Genomic DNA, 24,215 nt, shown 5'->3' on the forward strand with positions numbered 1-24,215 from the left:
GGTGAGGAGCTAAGCTAGATAACAGGAGGATGCTGGGTTATGCCCTGTAGAGTTTGTAAGAGGGTCTCTCCCATGGGAAGGATAAGACTTGCTACTGGTAAAGGAAGCAGTGCACTTACCTACAGGAAGATGACCTTAAAACTATTCTGGTGACATTTGTAGCCCCTGGGGTGAAGGAGCAGCTGTTGACACTGTTCCATTGGGACAAATGTATTTTGATGCCATAGCGGAACATGATCACCTGATAGAGCCTTGGTCTTGGCATAGTAAATGGGAGTATTCACTGCTGCTGCCTGGCCGGTGGTCTCTCCTGGCAAAGGAGAGCGCTGTGGCAGGCCATTTTAAAGGAAATAGGAATAAAGTTCTGACGGATGGAAGAGCCAGAGTGACGGCGATCTAGAGAAGAAGGAATTCTGCAGAAACCAGCAGACTAGGATTAAGCACGGCAGGAAAGACTTGACGGCAGAGGTAGAGCATTGCTGCACCTGGGACCAGGAAGTCCTTCAGCACGATACAGCTAACTCCAGAAGCTCGGCTACAGTTACTATTAAAAAGAGAGCAGCCCTAGAGGGTCCAGAATGAGGGCGATTTAGACAGCCAAGGAGGAGCTCAGCCATGTGGACAGCCTGCAGCTCAGGAATGACCAATCAGCTCCAATGGTCCAAGCGGGTACTGTAGCCAACTGGATCTGAAGTCATCTAGTGATGAGAGTTGCCAAAACCGGCGAATGAATCACAGCAATAAACTATCACTGGGCATGGAGGGAGGGAGAGATCGAACCATGAAATTGAGCCTGGTGGAACAGATAGAGCTAGGACCTAATGACGTCACCAAGAACATGGACTTGAAATAAATCCTTAGGGTTGGGTTTCTTTTCAGGAAATTGGGGTTGTACAGAAAAGGACGTTCTTTGGCCAAGGCTGGCAAAAGGGGCAATTGGACAGACCAGCACAGAACTACCGAGAAAATACATTCCGGCACTTTTTGCCTTTGCTTCCTTATGTTCTCACTTAACTGGCAAGTTAAAATATCACAGCTAAAATATAGTACAGAGAACGGACAGCTTGCATCTGTTGTGGGAAAGGAAGACCTGTTTAAAGGGAAAGCTGCAGTGACTAGGTATAATATCCTAGATCTAAACACATATATAGTAAATAAGACAGTCTAGATCTACATGTATCTGCACTAGAGGGGATTTGCTGAAGCCTCCCGCACCCTTTCTCCACTGAACATTGGTATTTCTTGGACAATAGAGACTGCATCCCAACTACACTTGTTTTCATTTTGCAAAACCAAAACCTGGCTGACAACCCAAGAACAGGGCTGCATGGCCCATCTTGGATCCTATACGCTGCAGGCAAACTTTCTCCAAGCCTTTTTAGAAACACGTGCAACTGTTTCATTAGCTTCACAAGTGGGAGAAATTCACCCCTTTGCAAGGGGCCAGAACAAAACCTATGCACCAAATAAGCCCCATGAAGATTAGCATTGTGTGATAATGCATTCAAAGTAAGTAGGGAGGTAGAGAGGAGAAATTGCATCCATGAATAATGCTGTATCACTCAGTGACAGTGATTTCCTTATACTTCCCAGCAGAAAGTCCCATCTGATGCAGTCACTGAAAGGAATATATATCCATTATTATTAAGCATCATTTTCTTTATGTATATGGTGACACCATTATATATGGCTCTTTACAGACAGATAAAAGACAAGCTTCCTGCTGCTATGTTAAAACAGCAAACATCACCCCAGACAGGAGCAGGAGCCGGGTAGGGTAGAACAGAGGTGTGGGGAGGATCTCTCAGAGAAGGCAATGCACTGGAAAGGCAGGAGACTTCAAAAAACCTTTTGCCCAGTGTAGTAAGTGCTGGTTTTCAAATGATTGGCCAGCATAACAATTGTTTAATCACTCTTAAATTAATTCCCCTTCAGCCAAAGCTTCAGCCAGCTCAGTGTAAAGATCTGTTCAATGGGCACAGAGGTCACAGAGACAAACAAGTGGTTAGGTTGCATTAAGAAAGGTCTAGTGAATTACCCACTTTGAGTGAACATCCTCACTTGGAATGTTGTGCTCATTTTGGGTGACCCTATTTCAAAAAGGGTATCACAGAAATGGCAAAGCTCTGGAGAAGGGCAAATAAAATAAACCAAAAGCCTGGGAAGCTTGGGCTACACACTTTAAAGAAGAGATATATGAGAGGAAATCTGATAGAGACATATAAAATAATGCCTGTTCTAGAAGAAATCAATAGGACATTGTAATTGACCCAGGAAGAAGCACTCAATGAAATTAAAAGACAACACATTTAAAACTGAGAACAGGAAATACATTTTACCCAGTGCATAATTAACCTGGAGCACTTGCCACCACTAGATATTATTGAGGCCAAGAGTTCAGCAGGATTAAAAAAATAAAAAGAGGATTAAGCATTTATAAAAGTAATCCAAAAGTCTGTTGTAGCCACGCTAGCTGGGATGAAAATGGCATCAGCCAACCCCTAACTGCTGGAGTTAAGAAGAAACTCTCCCTACCTCCAGGTTACAGCATAATTGTTCATTATGGCAGCTTAATACCTTCTGCCAAAGGCGCTGGTGGTACCTACTGTGGGAGAGAGCACACTGGCCTAGATGGGCCCTTGGCCAGATCTACTCTGACCATTCCAGTGCAGAGCTACAGAATGTTTGGTAAGGGTAAGGCTCAGTCCATCAGTGCCAGGAAGTTGAAAGCAAAGGTTTCCAGGCCATCTTTAACTATCTAACTCCCTTTGTTGCTTACAGAAATATATTTCAGGAACTGAGCACACTGGGAGATCTCACAGTATGAATGATACGTATTCCCATCCCAAATCCCAACAGCATGAGCTGAGGTCAGAGTGATGAACATCCTGTCTTTGGCAGGTTTCAGAAAATCTTTTCATGTTATTTTAACGCTGAACGTTTGTTTCAGATGCTTCAGACAGAATTGTCCAGATCGAGAATTGCCCAGATCTCCTCCCCCACAGCCTTTCCAAGTCTGCAAAGGTTTGCTTTCGAGCTCAAGTTTTCATCCACCTTTCGTAATGACTCCGAAAAGAAAAAGGAGAGGAAGAAGAAGAGGGGCGCCGTGATAATAAAAAGGAACAGAAGGAAATGGAGCAGTACAAAGTGAGAGCCAATGTTACAGAGCTGGAGTTTGCTGGCAAGTTTTTCAGGAAGGAAATGCTCACCTCCTATCCTTGAATTTAAAGGTTATATACCTGACTTGAATGTGCTCATGGCAAATAATAATAACTCAAATTAAGGAAGTTTGTTCCATTTCACTGAGTCTGGAGATGCAATTTTCAGCCTTCATTTTTCTAAATTAGTTAAGCTGCACTCGCAAGCAGCTGCATATGCTAGATCTGCTCTAGGAATTAATGTGGGGAAGTTCTCCAGCCTGTGCTATGCAGGAGATCAGACCAAATGATCACAGGGCTTCCTTCCAGCCTTGGAATCTATGAGTCTATGAATCTGATGCAAAAGTGCTGCAAAGAAAATGGGTGTTATCTGGCTTGTTAATGCCAAATAGATTTTTTTCTGCATCTCTGAATCATATGCCTTTACAATTAAAGGCTGTTATATAAATGGAATTTGAATGATCGCACATTGAGATAGCAACTTCTCAGCTACAGAAAACAAATTGAGGGCCAAATGCATTTCTGGTACAACTCCACAGAAATCACTGGAGAGATCCCAGGGATGACTTGCTCCTGACTGAAGAGGAACATACTTGCCAAGAGGTACCCTGAGAAAAGATCACCAGTGGGTTTATCTAATCAGGCATCTTATTGCCTTTCGGTAGTTGCTCATGCTCTGTTTTTATAATGCCCCGTAGGGGAGCTGTTCCACATTCTGTCACAAAACAATGGTCCCCCATCTCACAGGGTGCAGAAGCCCCATTTGAACACAGAAAGAGGAGAGTTTCCTCCTGTAGTAAGAATACAGGTGGAGACAAAAGTTCCGAGGAAAGCGAGGGTCTCCATGAAAGCAGCTTCCTGATTGCTGGAGGCCGAAGAATCTCTGTGGGCGCATTGGTCTACTGCTGGCTTTTAGAGGGTGGGTTTGTTTTTTTCTGTTTGCTCTCTACACCATGCAGTGTACAGGATGCTGGACAATAAAGTCTTAGGGTGAAAATCTTGTTGGATAAAAAAAGATTAAAAAAAAAAAACCTTTTGTTGAGGTTGATCATCAGCTCAAACCTACCTAATCCCTGCCTCCAAGACCTCAGGAATAATAAAGTGAAGATTGTGAAACACGGAGCGTGTGAGGCTGAGGTTTGTGCCAGGGGCTGGATGAGCTTGTGGGTGCAGTCTGGCATACCGGGACCGTGAAGGAGCAAACTGCTATCTTGTTCTCCAGGACCGCGGCTTTCATTTTAATACAAAGGGTAAGTCTCCAATTGTTGTGGTTGCAAAGAAAACCTCAGACATGTGCATCAAGCACACCCAAGGCAGAGACATCTAGCTGAGTCTGCAGAGAGCTTGGCGCAGTTGCTCTGAGACGTGCAAACTGCCCTGTTCACCTCAGTGAGGGGTGAACTCAGATGCCCAGACGCAATGATTGAAATATTAACAATACTGTTAACTCTTTCATTCCTCCTGTGAGAGAGCAGGGGGAGGGTCAACCTTGGCACCAGTCACTGTGAACAAGGGCTCGTTTCGGTACCACACGTGGGTGGCATTAGGGAGATGACAGCAGTTATGGTTTTTATCTCGAGCCCAGAAGGAGCCCATCAGAGCCCACAGGAACGTTCAAGTCCCAACAAGAGCAGCCACGTGCAGGGAACCCAGTGGAGCTCCACAAGCTCGCCCAGGCGCCGTTTGAACAACCTGCCCTAAGCAGCATTTCGTTTTGGTGACACGCGTGGGTGGGGCTTGTTTGGTGGGCAGAGCTTGGGCGAGCATCACTTCCATCCTGCCTCCCTGATTGGACCCCGACTTTGTGTGCAAGACAAGCAAGATGCTTCCTGTAGATCGAAGCCAGATTCTAACCACTGGTGTGCTGCATAACTGGAAACAGGTCGTCTGAGGAAAGCCAAGTTCTAGGCTGCAGTTACAATCTCATGCTCCTCGGTGGCTGTGTCAAGATCCAGTGCATAGCTTTACCCAGCACACACCAGAGCCGTCCAGCTCACCTGTCTTCTGCACCAAGCACCTTGTTTGCCTTCTGATTCACATATTCCACATCTCTGCTTTTCACTGCTGTATTTCTATGGTCTCAGAGGATGAAATTAGGCAGGTTTGGTCCTGAGAGCTCCTTTTAGCTGGGGGAAATATCTGAGGTACAGGGTAAACAAAGGTGGGGACCCTGCCAAAGACCATGGTTCCAAAAATGCTACTGATGAGAGAAAAAAGTTGTCTGTAGGCACTTCAGACTAAATGCCCAAGCTACAGGTGAAAAGGGAAAATACTTTTTAAATTTTAAACCTGAATGGATAAGTGGTTCAATAAAAGCTTTAGTCAGTAGGGCCAGATGGTTGTATTATGCTCAGGGTTTTGCATTAAACAATCTTTTGAAGTCGCTTCCATTCCCTGTACCCTCGACAATGGATCATTTACTAGAAGCACTGTGGTAGTGCCCACAAGCCCCGGTCAGGATCAGGGTGTAATGCACATGCTTCTGCACATCCCATTTGACATACATGGGGGTTCGTCAGTGCTGGCCTCATGCTTTTCTGTTCTCATGCTCCCACTGCGCTGAAACCTGAGGGCTAAGGTTCATTGCACAGTCTCCCCCAAATTACACCAGCCTTCTCACACGTGGCCATGCCCATGAGCAGCACAGCTCTGCAAGCTATCTCCTTCCTCCGCCCTGCGAGGGTGACACAAGCAGAAGGGGACTTTTGTGTGTGTGAAGATAGACTCTTCCTTTGCTTTCCCCTGATCCCCTCCTACCCTCTTGCTGCTAGCAGGGGTTCCCTTCAGGCCTTCCCTCCACCTCCACGGCTGCTGTCCCAGCCTGCCTATTTGTGCAGTTTGAATTACAAGTGGGATGGAGGAAAGGAGGAAGGAGGAAAAAATGATTTTGTCAGGGGACCCCGATCAATAAGATCCGCAGGTTCCTCCAATGTGCCGGAACCAGCCCTGTGACCTGAACGTGCTCACCCAGAACACAGATGTACACGAATTCCTGGGTAAAGCTGGTGTGGTGGGACTCTGCTCTGTGGCAGGACAAGGCAGCACAGGGCGCCTGCCAGGCAGATCCAGCACTAAAGGAAAGGGAATGAGGTAAAAGCCTCTACAATGCAGCATGCACGAACTGGATGTTTTCTATTTAAGTGAGTTCAAGTAACTGCTCTCTTGGCCTAACAGAAAAATCTATTTCCATGTGTAACCCTTCTGCCCATCAGAGTTGGCAGCAACAAGGGCCAGGTTCAGTATCTTGGGGTTTCATTCCAATAACACAATGCAAAACCGGCTCGAGCCCCCACCCAGTGACCTGGGACAAATATATACCACCCCCGCTGGGCACCTCCAAGAGGCAATACTTCCCCTCTCGCAAGCACAGAGTCTGAGTGTAGCAAAAGCCTTTTAATAACAGAGAGAAACAATGTGGCATTATGTTGGGGAAACACCACCAACAGGATTCATAACTCAACCCATGAGCAAAAAAAACCCCACCCAAAGCAAATTGGGGCATGACCTTTCCCTTTGGTTCTTGAGTCCAGCAACCCAAAGACACCCAAAGTCTCAAAAGTCCAACAACCCAAAAGTCTCTGTCCCTGGTCAGTGCAGCTCCAGAGTTCAAAAGTTTATCTGCAGAGTTTTACTTCCCAGCCTGGGTGGAGATGGGGGGGGGAGGATTAAGGGGCACCTTACATGGTCCAAAGCTGATTGCCCCAACCTCTCCATGGGGCTCCGCTCCACTCCACCAGCCGTCCCACGAACCGCTCTGCTCCAAAAGCCACTCTGCTCTGCCAGCCGTCCTGCAAACTGCTCCGCAATATATCTTCAGGCTCCCCCACAACCTAACACAACAGTCACTGATTTCAGCTCTTAGTAAGTTGAGCTCTTTTGTGATTTCAGCTTGTAGTAGGGGAGCCTCAGTGCTGGTCTACCATTGGCCCAAAGTGAATTCAGCTCAGCAGCCTGTAACTAGACTCCTAATAGAATCAAAATTAGCGCTGATATTCCACGGTGGAGAAAGGAGGAAGTGCAATTAGCATGTAAGGCCCTCACCAGGGGGCTCACACCACCAGGTATTAATACCTGTTCCCAGCCTCTCTCAATTCACTGAGTTTTGGAACCCATGTCCCTTGCCTAGCGAGTGCTACTTAGTTGATGGCGAGTCCCTCCATCATAACAATAGGCCAAGTACAGTTCCACTGTCCTTGATTCCCATAATCAGGGTAATAACAATTTATTCTTCCTGCCCCAATAACAGAGAAACTGGGGATCCCACAGCAGCCAAGTGACCATTTGGGCAGCTATGGGCTCATGCTAGGCGGGGTGGGTGTGCCTATGCAAATGAGATCAGCCTCTGAAGTTCTTTTCCACAACTTGCCACAACTCACCACCAGATGTCAGGGTGGAGCTCATCCTGGCTCTGCTTACACATGTGTTTTGAAAACTGCTGAAGATATTTCATTAGAAAGTTCACTTCCATACATTTACCTTCTGTTAAGCCATGGGGGTGGGTGACTTGGCATTTATGCAAACACGAGGTCAGTGCAATCATGCAGTGTTTATGTTCTCTCGTTTCAAGCTACGGGAAACATGGAACGTCCCAGTACTATTTCTTACACCCTCAAGAGAAGTTTGCAGGAAGTCAAATTAGACCTACCCTCCTTGTAATTTCAGAGACAGTTCCATTTTTGGCATGGCGATTCTGAGCATTACAGGAAGTGTAAATAGCAACTGAAAACTAAACTCAGTAATTACTGAAAGTAAAATACAGGTGTTGTGCAACCATCAGAAAAGTCCAACTTGAGGCTAGACAGACAACTGCAAATAAAAGGCTTTATGCACAAGATTTTGAACAGCTAGAAAGTCACACCACAAAATCCATGCACAAATGATATAGTGATTTAATTCACGGCTGACAGGACACATACACCTTAGAAACCTGCGCACTTGGTCAGTGCATTTAGAAATTAAAACACTATCTGACGCAGTGGTTCAGTCAAGTAAAGAAGGCACATAAATATCCCTATTTTTAACTTTACGGGCCAGTAAACCAACCACTAATCAAATGCTGAAGTTAAGTAACCAGCAAGGCTTCATATCTGCATTGTTTGTTTCTGAGAACTATTAGTACAACGGCATTTTTAAAAGAAAATCAGAAAAAAAGAGCCCTGAGAAATGACTGCACACGTCTTTCCTTGGTGCAAGGAGGTAAACGCGAACCCCTTGGAACACTCGAGGAATTCTGAGTTTCAATACCAAGCCTCAGAAAAACAGAGCCAAACTTCCAGTCACCCACAGAAAAGGACATAGGTGGCTTTTACCGCTAAGGATGCTACCAGTGGTCATGCTTAGGGCTAATCTACGTAAGAAATGCTGCAGCAGCTCAAGCCACCTCCACGAGAGGCGCTATGTCGGCGGGTGAGCGGACCACGCCGGTGCTTAGGTCAGTGTAACGTAGGTGGTTTAGTCACCCCTGAGCGACAAAACTTTATAGCAACATCAGTGATACACGATACAAGCCCTCAGGAAGCCAATATTTTACCACAGTGCAGAACAATTTCCTCCCCTCCCCACCCACACTACAGCAGTCAGGTCAATAGCACAGCAGTAACACTTAGCTGTTACCCAGCACTGCTCACCCGTAGATCTCAAAGCACTGAAAAGAGAGGGTGTCATTTCCTTTGTTTTACTGATAGGAAACCGGGGCACAGAAAGCTGGAACAACTTGCTCAACGGCACATAGTGAGGCAGGGGCACAGCTGGGACTAGAACCCACGCATCAAAGCGCCTAGTCCAGTGTCCCATCCAACAGATCACCCTTCCTCCCTGGAACAGATCACTCTGGGCCTGTGCTCCCACCTTATGGAAGCAAATGTACTGACGTTAACGTGAGACTGTCGTGTGAAGGAAATGATATGGCCAAAGCTACATAAAGAATAGCACCAAACATGCCCCAAGCAACCCATTGGAGAGTCGATCTAAGCAATTTCCTTGCAAATCCTTCCTGTTGGGGTGCATATTGAAATAACGCTGTACCCCACTGCAGTTTGCTTTGCCTATAGTATTCAAGGGTTGGTCGAGTGTTCACTGTCGGGGTGGCATATTTTTATCCTAAGTTTAAGGGTGTTTTTAGAGGAGTTACTGGTTCTGACTGCAGCTGTCAGGGCACGCAGAAGGGAAGCAGATTGATAACCGGGATCCAAAGGGAAGCCTGGCTAGGGATGTTCACGGACTGACTACAGACATGCATGGAGACATGCACCAATGCTGTACTCCACCATGAAATGACAGAGCCTCCCACCCTGAAATGTTTGGACACCCCCTTCAGTGTCGGTGCATGTTTTACACCACTTGGGAAGAAGTTCAGTACGTTAGGAGGAGCCTCGGCTGGGGAGAAGTGACAGTGGGGTAACAGACCCCGATTAGGATGCAGTGTTGAGAGGGTCACACTGACGCCGTCACACACTGGCGAAGGGATGGAAAGCAGCCCAGCCATTACCCCGAGATGTCACTCCAGAGCCCCGTCGCTGCACCCAGAGCACAGAACTATTATTTTGTGTATGACAGTCAGAAATCATTGATCTACTATTTTTGTGGCACATAAAACTGCAGATTTTTAACATCCACTGGGCCAAATCTATGATCTTACTCATGTGAGTAATCCCAGGATGTGGCCCAATGTGTGTTTTGTTACAGTCAGTTCTTGGAAAGCAGCTACACTTCTTCCTACACTGGGTCCCAATCTTGCGAGATGCAGAGTGCCCTCAAGCCCTATTGAAATCAACGCTCGTTAAAGGCACTCAGCACTGCTTAAGATCTGACTCTGATTTAGAGCCTCTTTTGTTTTGCCATGAGAACAGTGAGCTGGATCTGTTGGTGAGGAACTGGGGTTATTTTCTAGCTACTTCTCTCTGTTCTGGGTTTTACCAAAACGATTTACAGCATATCCTCTGAGAAGGAAAAATATTCTCCATCCATGCACTTCCTTATAGCTGGCCTCGGTAAAGAGATAGTCACTTAAAGGTTTTTGGCAATCGCTCCTATCCTGACAGCATGGGGCCAAATACAGTTTCCAAAGGAGCACCCATTCCCCCAATAAAAGTGACCACAGGAAAGCCCATTATTTACTCTACATTTATACTCCTCTGGTTCTTCACTCAGTGGGTGCAAACTGTGTGCAACCATTCACTGCAGCCACTGATACTCATCCGCTGTCTACTCTGTTCAGTTGAACGGGGGAGAAAATGTAAGTCACTTACCGTATAGAATTGTAATGAGGGAAACAGGCATGACTAGGATCCCAACCAACATATCTGCCACCGCCAAGGACATTAGGAAGTAGTTTGTGGCATTCTGTAGCTTTTTCTCCAAGGAGACAGCCATAATTACAAGGATGTTCCCTCCAATAGTCAGCAGAATGATAACCAAAATCAGGAGGGCTGGCCAGTTCTTCTCCCTCATGGACACACGAGAGACTTCTCCCCACTCAGAGGCATTAAGAGGGTCGGACGTGGGCAAACTCTGATTCAGAGTCAAATTGTTGCTTAAGGGCCAAGCCATCAGACCACCATGCAAACGAAAATCTAGCGTCACAGACACCGTCGTTAAGCTGACTAATATCCCAGTGCCACTTACAGTGCTCATTCTCTGGAGCTGATTTTCCTCTTTAATTGTTCCTCAATGTTAATTTCTTTTTCAAATGGAGGGTCCAAGGCAGCAGCTGAATTTCACAAAACCAGCGCCAGAAAATTGTTTGATCTTCCATAATGGACTAAACCTTACAGAAGTTAGAGTGGAGCTCTTCTGGTTTTCCTCTGAGATGGGGTTAGATGACCACTGATTGGCAACCCAGAGGGACAGGAGATTTCATCATGTTCAACTCATTTTCATGTCCAGCATTCTGCAAAGAAAAGAAAAAGGCACCTTCTTTTTCACTGAAATCACAGTACACGCAAAATGCTCTACATCCCCATGCAAACGGCATTCTCCTCCTCTCTCCTCCTGCTGGCTAGAATGTTCTCCAGACTGCAAGTAATTTATCTTATGGGGACAGACCATGCCTACAATTATGTAGGGGAAAAATCACAACAGTGTGTTCTGGCTGGTTAAAAGCTGATTATCGCTAATTAAATGTTTTGTGAAACCAGCAAAAGCAAGTCCGAAGAGTGAGACACTTTTCAGTTGATAGCCACTTCACAGATCTTCAGTCTCATATACAGTAGCAATTGTACGATGCTAGAAACTCCAACAAATGGTGATAGCATGGCGAAAGCGCAATATAAACTGTAATCTTCAATGGAAGTATTTGCATATAGCTTGTACGCTCAGAGATGAAGCACAGGTGTCATTAAAAACACTGTCAAGTATCAGAGGGTAGCCGTATTAGTCTGCAGCCACAAAAACAACGAGGAGTCCGGTGGCACCTTAAAGACTAACAGATTTATTTGGGCATAAGGTTTTGTGGGTAAAAACCCCACTTTGCTGAAGAAGTGGGATTTTTACCCACAAAAGCTTATGCCCAAATAAATCTGTTAGTCTTTAAGGTGCCACGGACTCCTCGTTGTTTTTATTAAAAACACTATGACCAAAATGATTAATTCTGCCACAGTAAAGGAGACTATATTTTGTGTTTGTTTTGACAAATGCATGGTAAATCAAACCTGACATATATTCTTATCTGACTCCATTTCTGCCAATCTTTCCAAATAAACAAACAATTAAAAACCAACGGGAGAAGAAAGACAAACCTTTGCTAATCTAGACCAGTATTTTTACACTTGTCTTCATCCCTCCGAGTGCTTTTGTGTGCAGAAGGCAAGCACACAATGAATTCAGTGGCCCAAATCCTGTTCGCCTTACAGATGCAAGCTGACCCATCGCCCTGAGATGTCAGGGCTGCTCAGCCGCTTTGCCAGGGATATTTGTTTTCAATTTAAAGTTCCTAAAAATCTGTTTTTTCAATTGACAAATTCTTTTTTCATAAATCGTTTAAGGCCAGAGGCGGCCATTGGATCAGCTACTCTGACCTCCTGTATAACACAGGCCAGATAGTTTCACCCAGGAACTCCCGCATTGATCCCAGTAACGTTTTTCTTAGGCCCCAGTTCAGCAAGGCACTTAGCATGCTTCCCATGCTTAGCTGAACTGACTTAGCCTTAGTGACTCAATTGTTTTGACCTCTGATCCCACACCAGTGAAACCAATGGCAATTTTGCCATCCACTGTGCAGGAGCCAGGCTCCTAATGAAATGCAAAATCTCACCATCAGCAATGGGAAGAAACTATGGAAGAGGAGTACTAAGCATCTTAAAAAGGAAATATGCTGTTTTTAGCACATTTCTCAGCTTCTTGTCATAACCTACAACACGCAAGTGATATTATATCATCATTTTAAAAATATGGTCAGAAAAGACTCTAATATACTGTTTGTATGTGATCCATCACTTTGCTATCCAAGGATCAAAAAGCTAAATGTAATTTACAGGACTAAATTAAATGTTATGTAAAAAAGATGTGCTCAGAGTCTTACAATAAAATGTTTAGCATTCGCAGTGGCTTGGGTTGCTTACTAATGGGTCTCACATGGAAAAACATTTCTTAAATGAGCAGAGTGTACAATGAGCCCAGGTTTGCTTCTGAACTAGAGCTAATTACTTCCAAAGAGCTGCAGACCTCATAGTTAGGGAGAAGTCTGTGTAATTTGCACAGAAAACAGTAGTACGTCTGCACACGCAAATAAAGTGGCAAATCACCGGTAACCACTTCTTTACTCAACTGTAGTGCTCTTAAAAAAAAAATCCCCAGTGACTTGCCGGTAAATTGCAAAATACTTCCAGGATATTTTTATATAACACAACACTCACATTAAAATGATAAATGAAAACAGAGTTGACTACAAACGGCTTTCCTTCCGCTAATGACATGCCACTCGGGCTGTCTTAAAGCAGGGCATGAAGCTTTGCTCTGTGACCCCCACATTCAAGTTAACAGGAATCGCCTGATGATCAGAAATTCAGGGGCCTTTCATCAGATACACACGCACAGCACTGAAACCAGTGGGAACTGTGCGCATGGGACTGATGGCAAGACGGGACTCCTGATGTAACAAATGCTGATACATTATGTGCTACAAACTATTAACACTCCTAAATTAAACTTGCTCAACATGTTCAACAAAGAATTTTTTCCCAATTATTCTAGTAAATTTTAAAAAAACAATAGCCCCCCTGGAAAGTAGACTGGTGACTCCACCAAGCTCTCTGGCAGGGATCGACAACCTTTGGCCCATGGCCCGCCAGGGTAAGCCCCCTGGTGGGCCGGGCTGGTTTCTTTACCTGCCACACCCGCATGTTTGGCCGCTCGCGGCTCCCACTGGCCGCGCTTCGCCGCTCCAGGCCAATGGGGACTGCGGGAAGCGGTGCGGGTCGAGGGATGTGCTGGCCGCCGCTTCCCACATGCCAAAGGTTGCCGATCCCTGCTCTATGGGGTTCTTTGCAGTGTTAATGAGACATTCAGAATGTCACAGAAATCTACCAGCAGCACAAAACCCCAGGAACACTGATAGGTCTGACTGGAACATTAGAACCCAGATGTCCAGAACAACAACAACAGGCTCAAAGAGCCTGGGCTTTACAGGAGGCAACCATTTCTTGTACTAGAGATTGTACCAGTCCCATTGATGATTTGGGGCTCAATCCTGCAAGGTGCTGAGCACTCCGATCCTAGTCCTGGAAAGTGCTAATGTAGGTACCTCATTTTAAGCACTTAGGACCCAATCCAACTCCCAGTGAAATAAACTGACTTTATTGGGAGCTGGATTGGCTGTGTAAGGATTTAGGACTTGCAGGATTAAGCCCTCTATACTTTCTCATGAGTTTGATTGGAGGCCATGTAATAGACAGCAGGATTATTCACTGTTGTGCCCTCAGTAACAACTCAACTTTCAAACAAGCACCTCCAGGGTTTCCCCAGTACCACCTCTGTTAGTTCTTTGGGCATTGTCTAGAACAGCGATACTCAGACCTCAGGCCTTCAGGAGCCAAATTAGCGATCAACAGTCCCCACAAGAGCCACAGTGGTGCGAATCATTGTTTCATTTACTCTCTCTCTATATTATTCTCACGGCAAAATGACGGACCAAGTGTTCTACAATTCGTTAATAACATAATAAAAGCAACCTGACTGGTTAATAACTTAGCTGGGTTAATAATGAAATCACCCAGTGTCTTAATAGCATGTGCTGCAAAGAGCTGCAGGAGACACATGAAAGAGCCGCTTGCAGCTCCCAAGCCTCAGTCTGACTGGTCTAGAATAATGGGGCCCCAATCCCTGCCTTGTTCCCCGAGGCTGCTGCAAGAGAAACAAGGACACCTGTAGGTTCTAAACATGCGAGTCACATGAGCCATGATGACTTCAGTAACACTACACATGCTAGTAAAGCAAGCAGGAATTGCCCCTAATTTCAGTGTGATAGTAAGTGGGCCACGTTTATTGCTGCTACAATTTGTGACATGATCAGACTAAAGTTCAATAAATCACTCCACTGAGAGAGCAAAGAAACACACTGGAAAACAACCAGAAAGAAAGAAATGCAGCAGGTTAAACAGAGACATACAACCAACATGATATGATGAAGAAGAAACATGCAAATGTTCTCATGACATCCGGGGCACATGATATCAAGAAGGCTCAGTTACAAAATGAGGTCTCACTCTGGAAGATATCAGAATAATAAGCAAAAGGCAACATTTTAGAAGGGAAGCAGCCAAAACAATGTCATACTGGAAATGAATCACTTGGGTGGAAATGATGTCAGAAGCTGAATTAAAATTTCCTAGGGAGGAGAAGTCTTAAAGAGAAGTTAAAAATGAGAAGCAAAGAACCTGAAACTCAGTATTATTTTTCCCAATTTCATGAAAGCTCCCATCACATTAAATATCTTGGGCTCTAACATAATCCCAGCCCAATGGCCCAGGGATACCAGCCATTCTTACATGCCACAACAGGAGTTATCAACTGAGGAAGATTTCATGAAAAGAGGAAGATAAATCAATCTTTACAGACTGAATGAGAAAATCTTCCAACAGGCCTTGAATACAAAGGAATTCAGGCAGACATCCTCCAGCAGAGAGCTCTACCATGGGTTTCCTGAAGCAAAAGATCTCATCCCAAAATCAATCAGGACAGCAAGTTGGGATGGACACAAAGGGCAACTTGCTAGGTCCTATGTCCAACCCCATGTCCAGAAGACAATTCTTTCATGACTAAGATTACACCACAGCGAGGAGGCTGTAACAGGCACACTGAGGTGACACTGGAGTAGACAAAAAGAAAAAAATCACTCACTCACTCCTCACTTTCAGGTTTCAAAATGAAGCCTCCGTTCTCCAGATACTAATGGGCTGTGAAACCTTGAGTGCCCAGAGCCATGTTTGATTCCCCACCACTGGAATTAAATAAAATGATTACAAATAGGAGAAAACCATTTAGCGGGAAGACCCGATGAAAGCAGACTTCCCTACTCGCCGCCTTGCTGTAAATGAGCTGATTGCACACACAGAGATAGAGCCTTCGTGAGCCACTTTGTATGCAAAGCGTGTTTTCCAGATCTGGTGGAAATATATTCTAATTTCCTATAAAGAAAAATAATTGAACACTAAAATCCAGCTCGTCGTCTCACCATTCTGCTTCTCTGTCTGTGTCAGCAGTTAGAACTGTACACATCATTATAGCGATAGAACAATTTGACTATGAAATTCAGGAACTGAATTAAGGTTGGATTTAGGGCTGGAAGGGTAAACAATTAACCCCATTCTCCAATTTCCAGTTTTGCTGAGAAACATGGAATTGTTTCTTTTAAACTTGGCCCATTAGCCTGGCTATTATTAACAGGGACAAGGGAGAAGAAGCCATTAGTACTGCAGCACAGAGGTTCTAGCAAAATGGAAGGAAATGCCCTGAACTATTATAACACCAAGGGACCTAAAATATGCTCAGTGTTTTTTGGGCACAATTATGAAACCAGCGTTAAAACCTCTGGGACATATTTGTGCGGACTCTAGAACACTGAGTGCGCAGAACGGGGTGCAGAGTGCGTCTGAAAGTGCTCCTGAATGACAAAAGTAGGAGCCCACAAGTTTCCCTTTCAAACCAACCGAAAGCTCTGCCCAGCAGGCCAGGCCACAAAACACCTCCAGCACTTTCACTGGATCTCTTCACACCGGAGCGGCCAGCTGGTGAGAAGATGGTAGCCTATCGGTACAAAGAACCAGGTGTATGGGGGAGACAGCCCTTACGTTGTTGGGAGTCCCAGTCTCCATGGTCAGCTGTTGCCTGTTGGCTATTGCATCCCATGGTCCCCATAAATGAAGAGAAGAGGCACCAGGTTCAGCAGAGTTCCAATCAGCCCCAGAGTGCCCCACATCTCAATCTCCTTTCCCCCAAGCTCAAAAATCCTCAGAGTCAGCCGGGCAAGCTGTGCAGAACTAGCATACATGGGAACAAGGGGTTAATACCTGCCTGTGACTTAGGTGCAACTGGGCACAAGGATGTGAGCCATCGGAAAGAAAAGATGCCAAAGAAAAAGGGAGCACTGTTCTTAGCCCATTAAAATGCTTCCAGGCTGCACTCATTTATTCTTGCTCCGTTCAGATTCCACACCTCCAGCCCACTAACCAGGAAAATGCCATTTTGTCTGTGCATGAACTTGTAGCAAAGACTATTAACCCTGCACAGCTTTGCACGTGGGCTTGGTCCTGACCTTTCTAATGCTGGTTTTATTTATGCCAGCATAACTCCACTGACTTGAGCTGTTCGGGGGCAGTGTGCTCTATACTGGGCAGAGGTGAGACAGTTGCTCACTCAGAAAAAGGATACCCTGGAACCGTCTCACCTCAATACCTGATCCACTCTGCTCAATAACCAGTTCTTCTCCCTTGCTTATCTAGACATGGCTTGAGGCAAATTTTGTCCCTCGCTCTCTGGCACCAGGGCAGTTTTGGATCCAAGTGCTGATATCTGAGTTACAGTCAAGGAGTGGGTAACAAAGACAGTTTGGGCCTGTTCTTGTTGCCACTGAAATCAAAGACAAAGTTCCAATAAGCTTAAGTGAAAGCACCCCGGGACTATTCTCTTCTGTAATACCACTGTTCTCGTTCAGGTTGCTAATACACCTCTACCCCGATATAACAGGGTCTGCGGGAGCCAAAAAATCTTACCGCATTATAGATGAAACCGTGTTATATCGAACTTGCTTTGGCCTCGAGCATTTCCATTATTAATAGTCAGCAAATCATTTTTGTTAGAACAGTACCCCTCCACACTCCTTGTCCCCCTCCTTGTCCCCTGACTACCCCCTCCAGAGACCTCCCGCCCCTAACCAGCCCTCCCAAGACCCCACCCCCTATCTAAGCCCCCCTGCTCCTTGCCCCCGACCTCCCCCTCCTGAGATTCCCCCCCATCCCTAATCACCCCCAGGACCCCACCCCCTACCCAACCTCCCTGCTCCCTGTCCCCTGACTGCCCCCGGAGACCCTCTGCCCCTTATCCAACCCCTCGGCCCCGGCCCGGCACCCTTAACATGCCGCTCAGAGCAGCGTGTGGGAGCCAGACACTCTGACGCGCTGCAGCCCCGCCCCCCAGGAGTGCTGCTCTACCATGTTATATCTGAATTGGTGTTATATCGGGTCGTGTTATACCGGGGTAGAGGTGTATCTCCTCTTGGAACAGAAATGTCTTAGAAAAGTTATCAGAACGGAAAGCCATTTCAGAAGTGCAATGTATTTTGACCTAGGCTATAGCTGACTGTAAGAATCTATAGAGAGACAAGGTGGGTGAGGTTATTTGCACAGAATTCATGTCCCTCGCAGATTTTTCCCCCTCAGAAAATAGATTCTGCCAGGGAGGCACTGCAATTACAACTTTCACCCACCAGGGACTGCTGTGGCATCAGAAAAGAGGGCAGCTGGCTCTGGGCTGGAGCAGCCAGCTGCTGAGAGGAAGGAGGAGAGGTTGCCTTCTTCACAGCGCCCTGCCTGTGGGGCCAGGTGAGAGGAGACGGGATATCAGGGGAACATACAGAGTGGAGCACATAGGGCTGCTGGGGGGTCATATAGACCAGGACAAGGGCACAGAAGCTAGTGGAGTGACAGGACTAAACCAGGAGCTGAATGAGAGTGGGGGTGCAGGGACACATGGAGATGGGGCAGATGTGCCTGACTGAATGAGAGAGGCTAGGGGTCAACCAGGGTCTGCATGGGAAGGCTCCCCAACTCCCTAACAATCCCTGCCCCCCCAAATACCCTGTTCCATACTTCTCCCACCCACAACCAACAACCTTCCAGGTTCACTCCCAGGCTCCTTCCCAGAAATTACTTCCCTCTCCCTCAGCTTCTCCATTACCACTGACCCCCAAGACTTTGCACTGCTTCTGAGGTGTGTGGGAAATATGGCTCTATACTGTAATTTAAATGAATTATTATTCAGAGTTCTATATTAATATGCCTAGTAAGGAATCTATTTGTCAAAAAACATTTCCTGAATCTTTTTTGTTGTCTGTATTATTACAGACGTACTTGCTGACAGGCATATTGAAATAAATTACCAAAATAATTTAAATGGGCAGGATTATATTGTGCTATTTTGACAAATAAAATATGCAGAATTTTAAAATATTGTGTGCATAATTTTTAATTTTTTTGGCACAGAATTCTCCCAGGAGTATTTATTGGACCAACTTATGTTGATGAGAGAGACAAGCTTTTGAGCTTACACAGAGCTTTTCTGCAGGTCTAAGAACATATGTTAAGAAAATACAGTAGACTTTCCACCTAAGTTCATTTTGCATAATACTTAAACCTTAACTGTATAGTGGGGCTGAAGGCTGAGCGTCATATGGAACATCAGCCAACATCATTCAGCACCTAGAAATTAGCTTAATTTTTTTATATAAAACAAAAATTGGTTTCTGGGTTTAAGCCATCAAACAATTTTCCTGCTGCATCTTTTAGTAACCATGAGGGGAAAGGCCTCTGACTAATTCCTTCAGCTACAGTCTTCTAAGCACATCACTATTGCATAAAATAATTAATATTTTATTAATGAATTTTACATATAATTTAAAATTTGTCTCCATAACTTTAAACTAAAACTTCACACCTATCACAAATTTTGCTAAGTTACCATTGAAGGGACGATGCTAGATTTTGAGGCCTATTGTCAATTCAGATCAATAAATTATTATTATTCTTAAAATAATCGTTAGACATCAACAGAGAAAATTCTGTTCTGTGCCATTCTTCTTTTTGGTGGGAGTGACAAACACTAGAATTCTTTGATCTTCTAAGCCTGATCCCTTGTGTACTGAAGCTACAGTAACATTTTTGTTTGTATTCTACCGAGAATGCCTGAATTATTTAAAGTGAGAGTTTGGGAGGCTGCACATCAGAGATGGTCTGGGAGACAGAGTCAAGGGAAAGCTAAAGTTAAGTGTGCACCTTAGCCTGCAGTACTGGGGCTTTAGTAGGGATGGAGTGACTTTCAGAAAGGACTGCCACTGATGCTCTGCCACTGAAAGAAAATAAAGTCACTCAGACTTTCTTGGGATCAATATTATTTTTTCCTTAGATGCTGACATATTTGTCTTTAACTTTATATTTGTCTTTAACTTTATAGCTTAGCAAAGATTTGCAGACCCTTATTTGCTCTGAAGGAAAACAGCTCTCTCATGATAAATTTTCAATATTTTTCTTTGAAATGGACTAGATCAAAGCACATTACAGAACTGTTAATGCACATCAGCAGGGTCCACATGGGCAGTTAATCCACACCAGGCTAGTACAGGGTATATTCACACCCCAACTTCAGCAAACTAAACATTTGTGTGGCCAAATCCTAAAACTAACCAAGGACCCAAGATGCACCTTTATGCCTAAGTGTTCTCTTGAGGTTTCCTGAATTGGGGCCCAGAAGCTAGTGCTTGGTTTGGGTGTATCCTTTCACAGTAGGTACTTGGTACATTCGCCAAAGTTGTTTGGTGCCACCAACATAGTCAGGATGATTGTAGCAGTTCTCACAGAAGGTAAAGGAGACGATCAGTCTAAAGAACATGTAGCAGAATTTCAGGGACTCTTCACTGAAGAAAACTTTGTATCAATTTTTTTTCCTTCTGGTGCAGCAAAGTCTTATTTAATGACATGCCCAGTAAACAGACAAAAAAAAATCATTATTCGCTGCAAGAGAAAAACAGATTAGTTTAAACCTAGGATCAGTTAATTATATTTCTTTGGGTCATAATTATGAATCACCATAATTCCTCCCCAAAACAAATAGCATTAATTTCCCTCTCCCTATCTTCCCTAATACTGTGTCAATAAGACACTAATTTATTTTCAGTGGGGGGGGAAGGGCTTCAACACAAAGACTCAAAGAAAACAGCTTAATCTATCCTCAGAAGGCAGGACCAGGTTCTCTCTCTCTCCTGTAGTTCCTAATCCTGCGTGATGTGGAGCACCCCAAACACACACTCAGCACCTATCACAATCAGGTCCTTAAAGATCACAAGTGGTAAATGCTACTAGCTCAAACAGATGATAAGTGCAGCGTTATGGCTCAGGGTCTTATCTAACCTATTGCACTGATGTTTACTAAACTGAGCAATGTTACTCTTTCTTTTTTGGTACACGGTATCTAGAAGAACAAATCTGTTAACAACTTAATGACATCTCTTTTTTATATGATAGTCACAGTGGCTTGACATTCACCCTTGTACAGAGAGCCAGGTCAAGGACACCATTCTGTTTGCCTTAAGTGTTGCAGAGGCATTATACTGGCTTTTTGTGCGTGGGGAGAATTTCAGTCCGGAAGTGTATATATTATATGGTGTGCAAAAAACCACTTGGCTTGTGAGCTGTCCCTGGCCTGATTCAGGAAAGCATCCCCAGTGAGGACAGCACTTAAACATGTATTTGAGTCACATTGACGTCAACAGGATTTAAGCAAATGCTTACGGTTAATCAGCTTTCCTGATTCAAGGCCCCTGTGAGCATTCTCTTCTCTTTGTGACTGCAGGGACCACAGTCACGCTGCCTTGGAGACACTCTCACTCAAGTACAGCTGGGTGGGACATTTTTGTTTCAAGTTGACGGAATGGGATGTTTCGCTGAAGACAAAATCCTTTTGTAGAGAGGTATCAGTTTTCACAAAACTTTAATCAGGAAGGCTTTTGGGTCAGGGGCAGGAGAATGAGAGACATGTACCGCCAGGAAGTTAATGTACTGGGATAGGTGAGACCAAGGCTCAAGGCCTACTCTTCTTGCTTCGGAATGAAAAAGCTCTTCTCTGAAGCAGGCTGAGCAAGGATTTGGCCACAGCTCTCCTACATCCCAGGCCAGCGCTCCAAGCACTGGACTACAGACATATACTGCCAGTTTTGTGGAAGGGTTTTGTTTTTATTCCAATGTGAAAAACACATTTAGAAACCTTGAAAGTTGGCATGAAATGGAACTGTCGTCCTATGGTCAAGCTCCTACTTTCAAGTCCCTTCTTACCTTTAGCAGACACAGTCATGGTATGTTTTTCAGATAATCTCCTTCGGGAATCTTCTGTGTTAGTTTTTCATCCCAGATCTCAACTCTCAATGCTGCCATATTAAAGAGCACATTCCATTTTTTTCTGTTCAGCTCTGACTCCCTCACACTCGGCTGCCATTAGACAATCCGTCATCCTTGCCTGTCCAGCTCCCCAGCTCCCGTGTCTTGGGATGGAAACCAGCTCTTGCTCTGTCCGCTCAGGGAGTCCACACAAATGTTCACTCCCTCAAAAACTATTAGTTTCTTGTGTCTCTTGTCCTCTGAGAGGCCAATATAAATGCCTGCCACCTGGAGTGAGGTTACATTAAACCCAGATTTATAAAAAACAACCTGAAGAGTTTGATTGACATAGCTCATATTTAGGATGAGCAGCTTGTTGGTGCTCTAATCTGTGTATATAAAATATAAAAGCATATACCAGAATATACACATACACACATATTTTAGGGAAGGAGAGTGAGGATTCATCTATCATTTCATAAAACCTATTCCTCAGCTTTCGCATCAAGCAAGAGATCTGTCCAATATATTTCTGTTTGGGCCATTTTTTTTTTTTTGGTCTTCACTCCAATTTTCTGTGTTTTCACAAATTATCCCAATTTTGAAACATCACTCATTCACTATCTGAAAAAACGGGGAGAGAGCAAGTGACTAAAATAATTTTAAATGTTCAAAAATATAATCTAGGTAATTGGTTTTTGGTATCCTCTCAACTATGCCATAACTTTGTGCATAACATGGGCCATATGTTACAGTGGCCACTGGATTCAGATGTCTTAGCTTCTAGAACTTGAATTCTGTTAATTTTCATGGCTACAAATCTCTAAGACTCTCAGCTAAATTTTTAAGAGATTGCTGCCTGCCAGGAGACTTTAGAGGGTTAAATTACTTCCAGTTCAAAAATTATTTTCCCAGTGAGACCATCAACCTTGAAAGAGAGTCATTAGGACTTATTACTTCTCTGATGGTGTAGTCTGTGGTAGGTAACAGAATCGATTTTACTGGGACGGTATTCTGGTGATTTCGGCTCAAAAGCTACCCAAAAAGACTCGTTTTCTGAACATGTTCTTAATCTACAGCCACTTATTGTTTTGAAAAATAATTATTGCTAGATAAGGTGAGGCCCCAGATCCACCATAATCATTTGTAGGAAGCTGCACAGTGTCTCCTCAAAAATAAAGCTTAGAAATAGATCCCACCTAATAACCCTAACAAAATCTAACCTTGATTCATGTCATCCCACCCAGCCTTTGTGCCAAGGATTCCATGCTAACTAAGAAAAAACATCCTACATTCAGCTCTTCATTTAAGTTAAAATCCCCAAATTAGTTATTGTTCGGTTTGGCACGAAGCCTTAAAATAACAATTTTCCACATTGCTGGCTGTAAACAGATGTTCTTGTTGTGGTGTACGAATGCTGTTGAGCGCTGAAGACCTTTTAGCTACTCTGCAGCCAGAAAACTATTTTTTCCCCAGAACGAATGGAGCTCTTTGTTGTTTTTCTTCTAGAAAAGATTAGGAAGCTAGGTAGGAAGAATAATGGGGTCACATGTTCTCTCTGTCACTTCCTACAAACGTGCACTTGATTGTAACACTGTTTCTGTTCTCAATTAATGTTGTTTCAGATGCCCAGAATATGTGTAGCTGAGTCCTATGTGGCATCTCTAGTGTTGTACATTCAGTCACAGACAATTATACTGTCACCGTTGCACACTTCGGTTTCTCTACATTCTAATCGTTTTAATGCCAACTCTCGATGCATCTTTTCCTTAGATAGGAGGAACTTGTTACTCATATTCCTTATTTCTCTCTGCTGCACCTTAAATTTGAATGCACTGTCACATGGATTTCTCGAATTCACGTCCTTGCAGAGGTGTTTATTTTAAACTACAAAATGGTTGATGGATGTTTTCAGCCCGCTGTGACTGCAGGGTGATAACAGGGCTTATGTTAATCCTCCCAAGTTTTAGGTATTGCTTGGACTTCTTTAGAAAAATCAGATAAACAGGAAGAAGAAAATAAAAAGGCAGCCACAACAAAGAATTTGTCTAATGAACTGGAAAATTGCTCAGTTTTTACCACAAATGTAATTAAACCCTAGTAATGAGGTAAATCTTCTATGCCTAAAAGTTAGTGTTATTCACAAAAATGCATGCTTTCAGAGCAGGTGACATTAATCAGGAGAAGAGGTATTATTGAAAGAAGAAAGGAGCTATTATATTTCCCTCTATTTTACTGCGTGACAACAGAGGCTGTAAGAATCAGCAAACCATTAGAATCTGCAGCAACAACCAGCTAAAGACAACTACTGAAAGGCTAAAATTCCAGCATGAGAGAGAATGAGAGAGAAACCTTTGGGTCAGATGTGACTCTCTTACAGGGGCAGTTGTGGTCTAGGGACACGAATTTGGGGCTGAGACCCAGGAACTGCTGTTTGCTAATTACAGCTCTCCTAGGCGGCTGGCTCTGCATGTGCGTGGAA

At 44.3% G+C, this 24,215-nt stretch overlaps 1 protein-coding gene across 17 annotated transcripts in view; it reads right to left on the minus strand.

Moving 5' to 3' along the window:
* HTR2C (5-hydroxytryptamine receptor 2C) overlaps window positions 1–24,215 on the minus strand; it is a 435,377-nt gene that overhangs the window by 57,019 nt on the left and 354,143 nt on the right. For 9 of the 17 annotated variants that reach the window (XM_037908975.2, XM_043522552.1, XM_043522553.1 and 6 more), the window contains one exon: window positions 10,406–11,046. The exons of 7 other annotated variants lie outside the window; for them this stretch is intronic. In XM_037908975.2, the coding sequence (XP_037764903.1) occupies window positions 10,406–10,790 (385 nt within the window). In that variant the 5' untranslated portion in view covers window positions 10,791–11,046. Of the gene's footprint in view, window positions 1–10,405; window positions 11,047–17,037; window positions 17,398–24,215 lie in introns of those variants that run through there. One more of the 17 variants, XM_007056133.4, reaches the window with a different exon arrangement.

The sequence above is a fragment of the Chelonia mydas genome, chromosome 9 (assembly GCF_015237465.2).
Source record: "Chelonia mydas isolate rCheMyd1 chromosome 9, rCheMyd1.pri.v2, whole genome shotgun sequence".
NCBI lineage: Eukaryota > Metazoa > Chordata > Testudines > Cheloniidae > Chelonia > Chelonia mydas.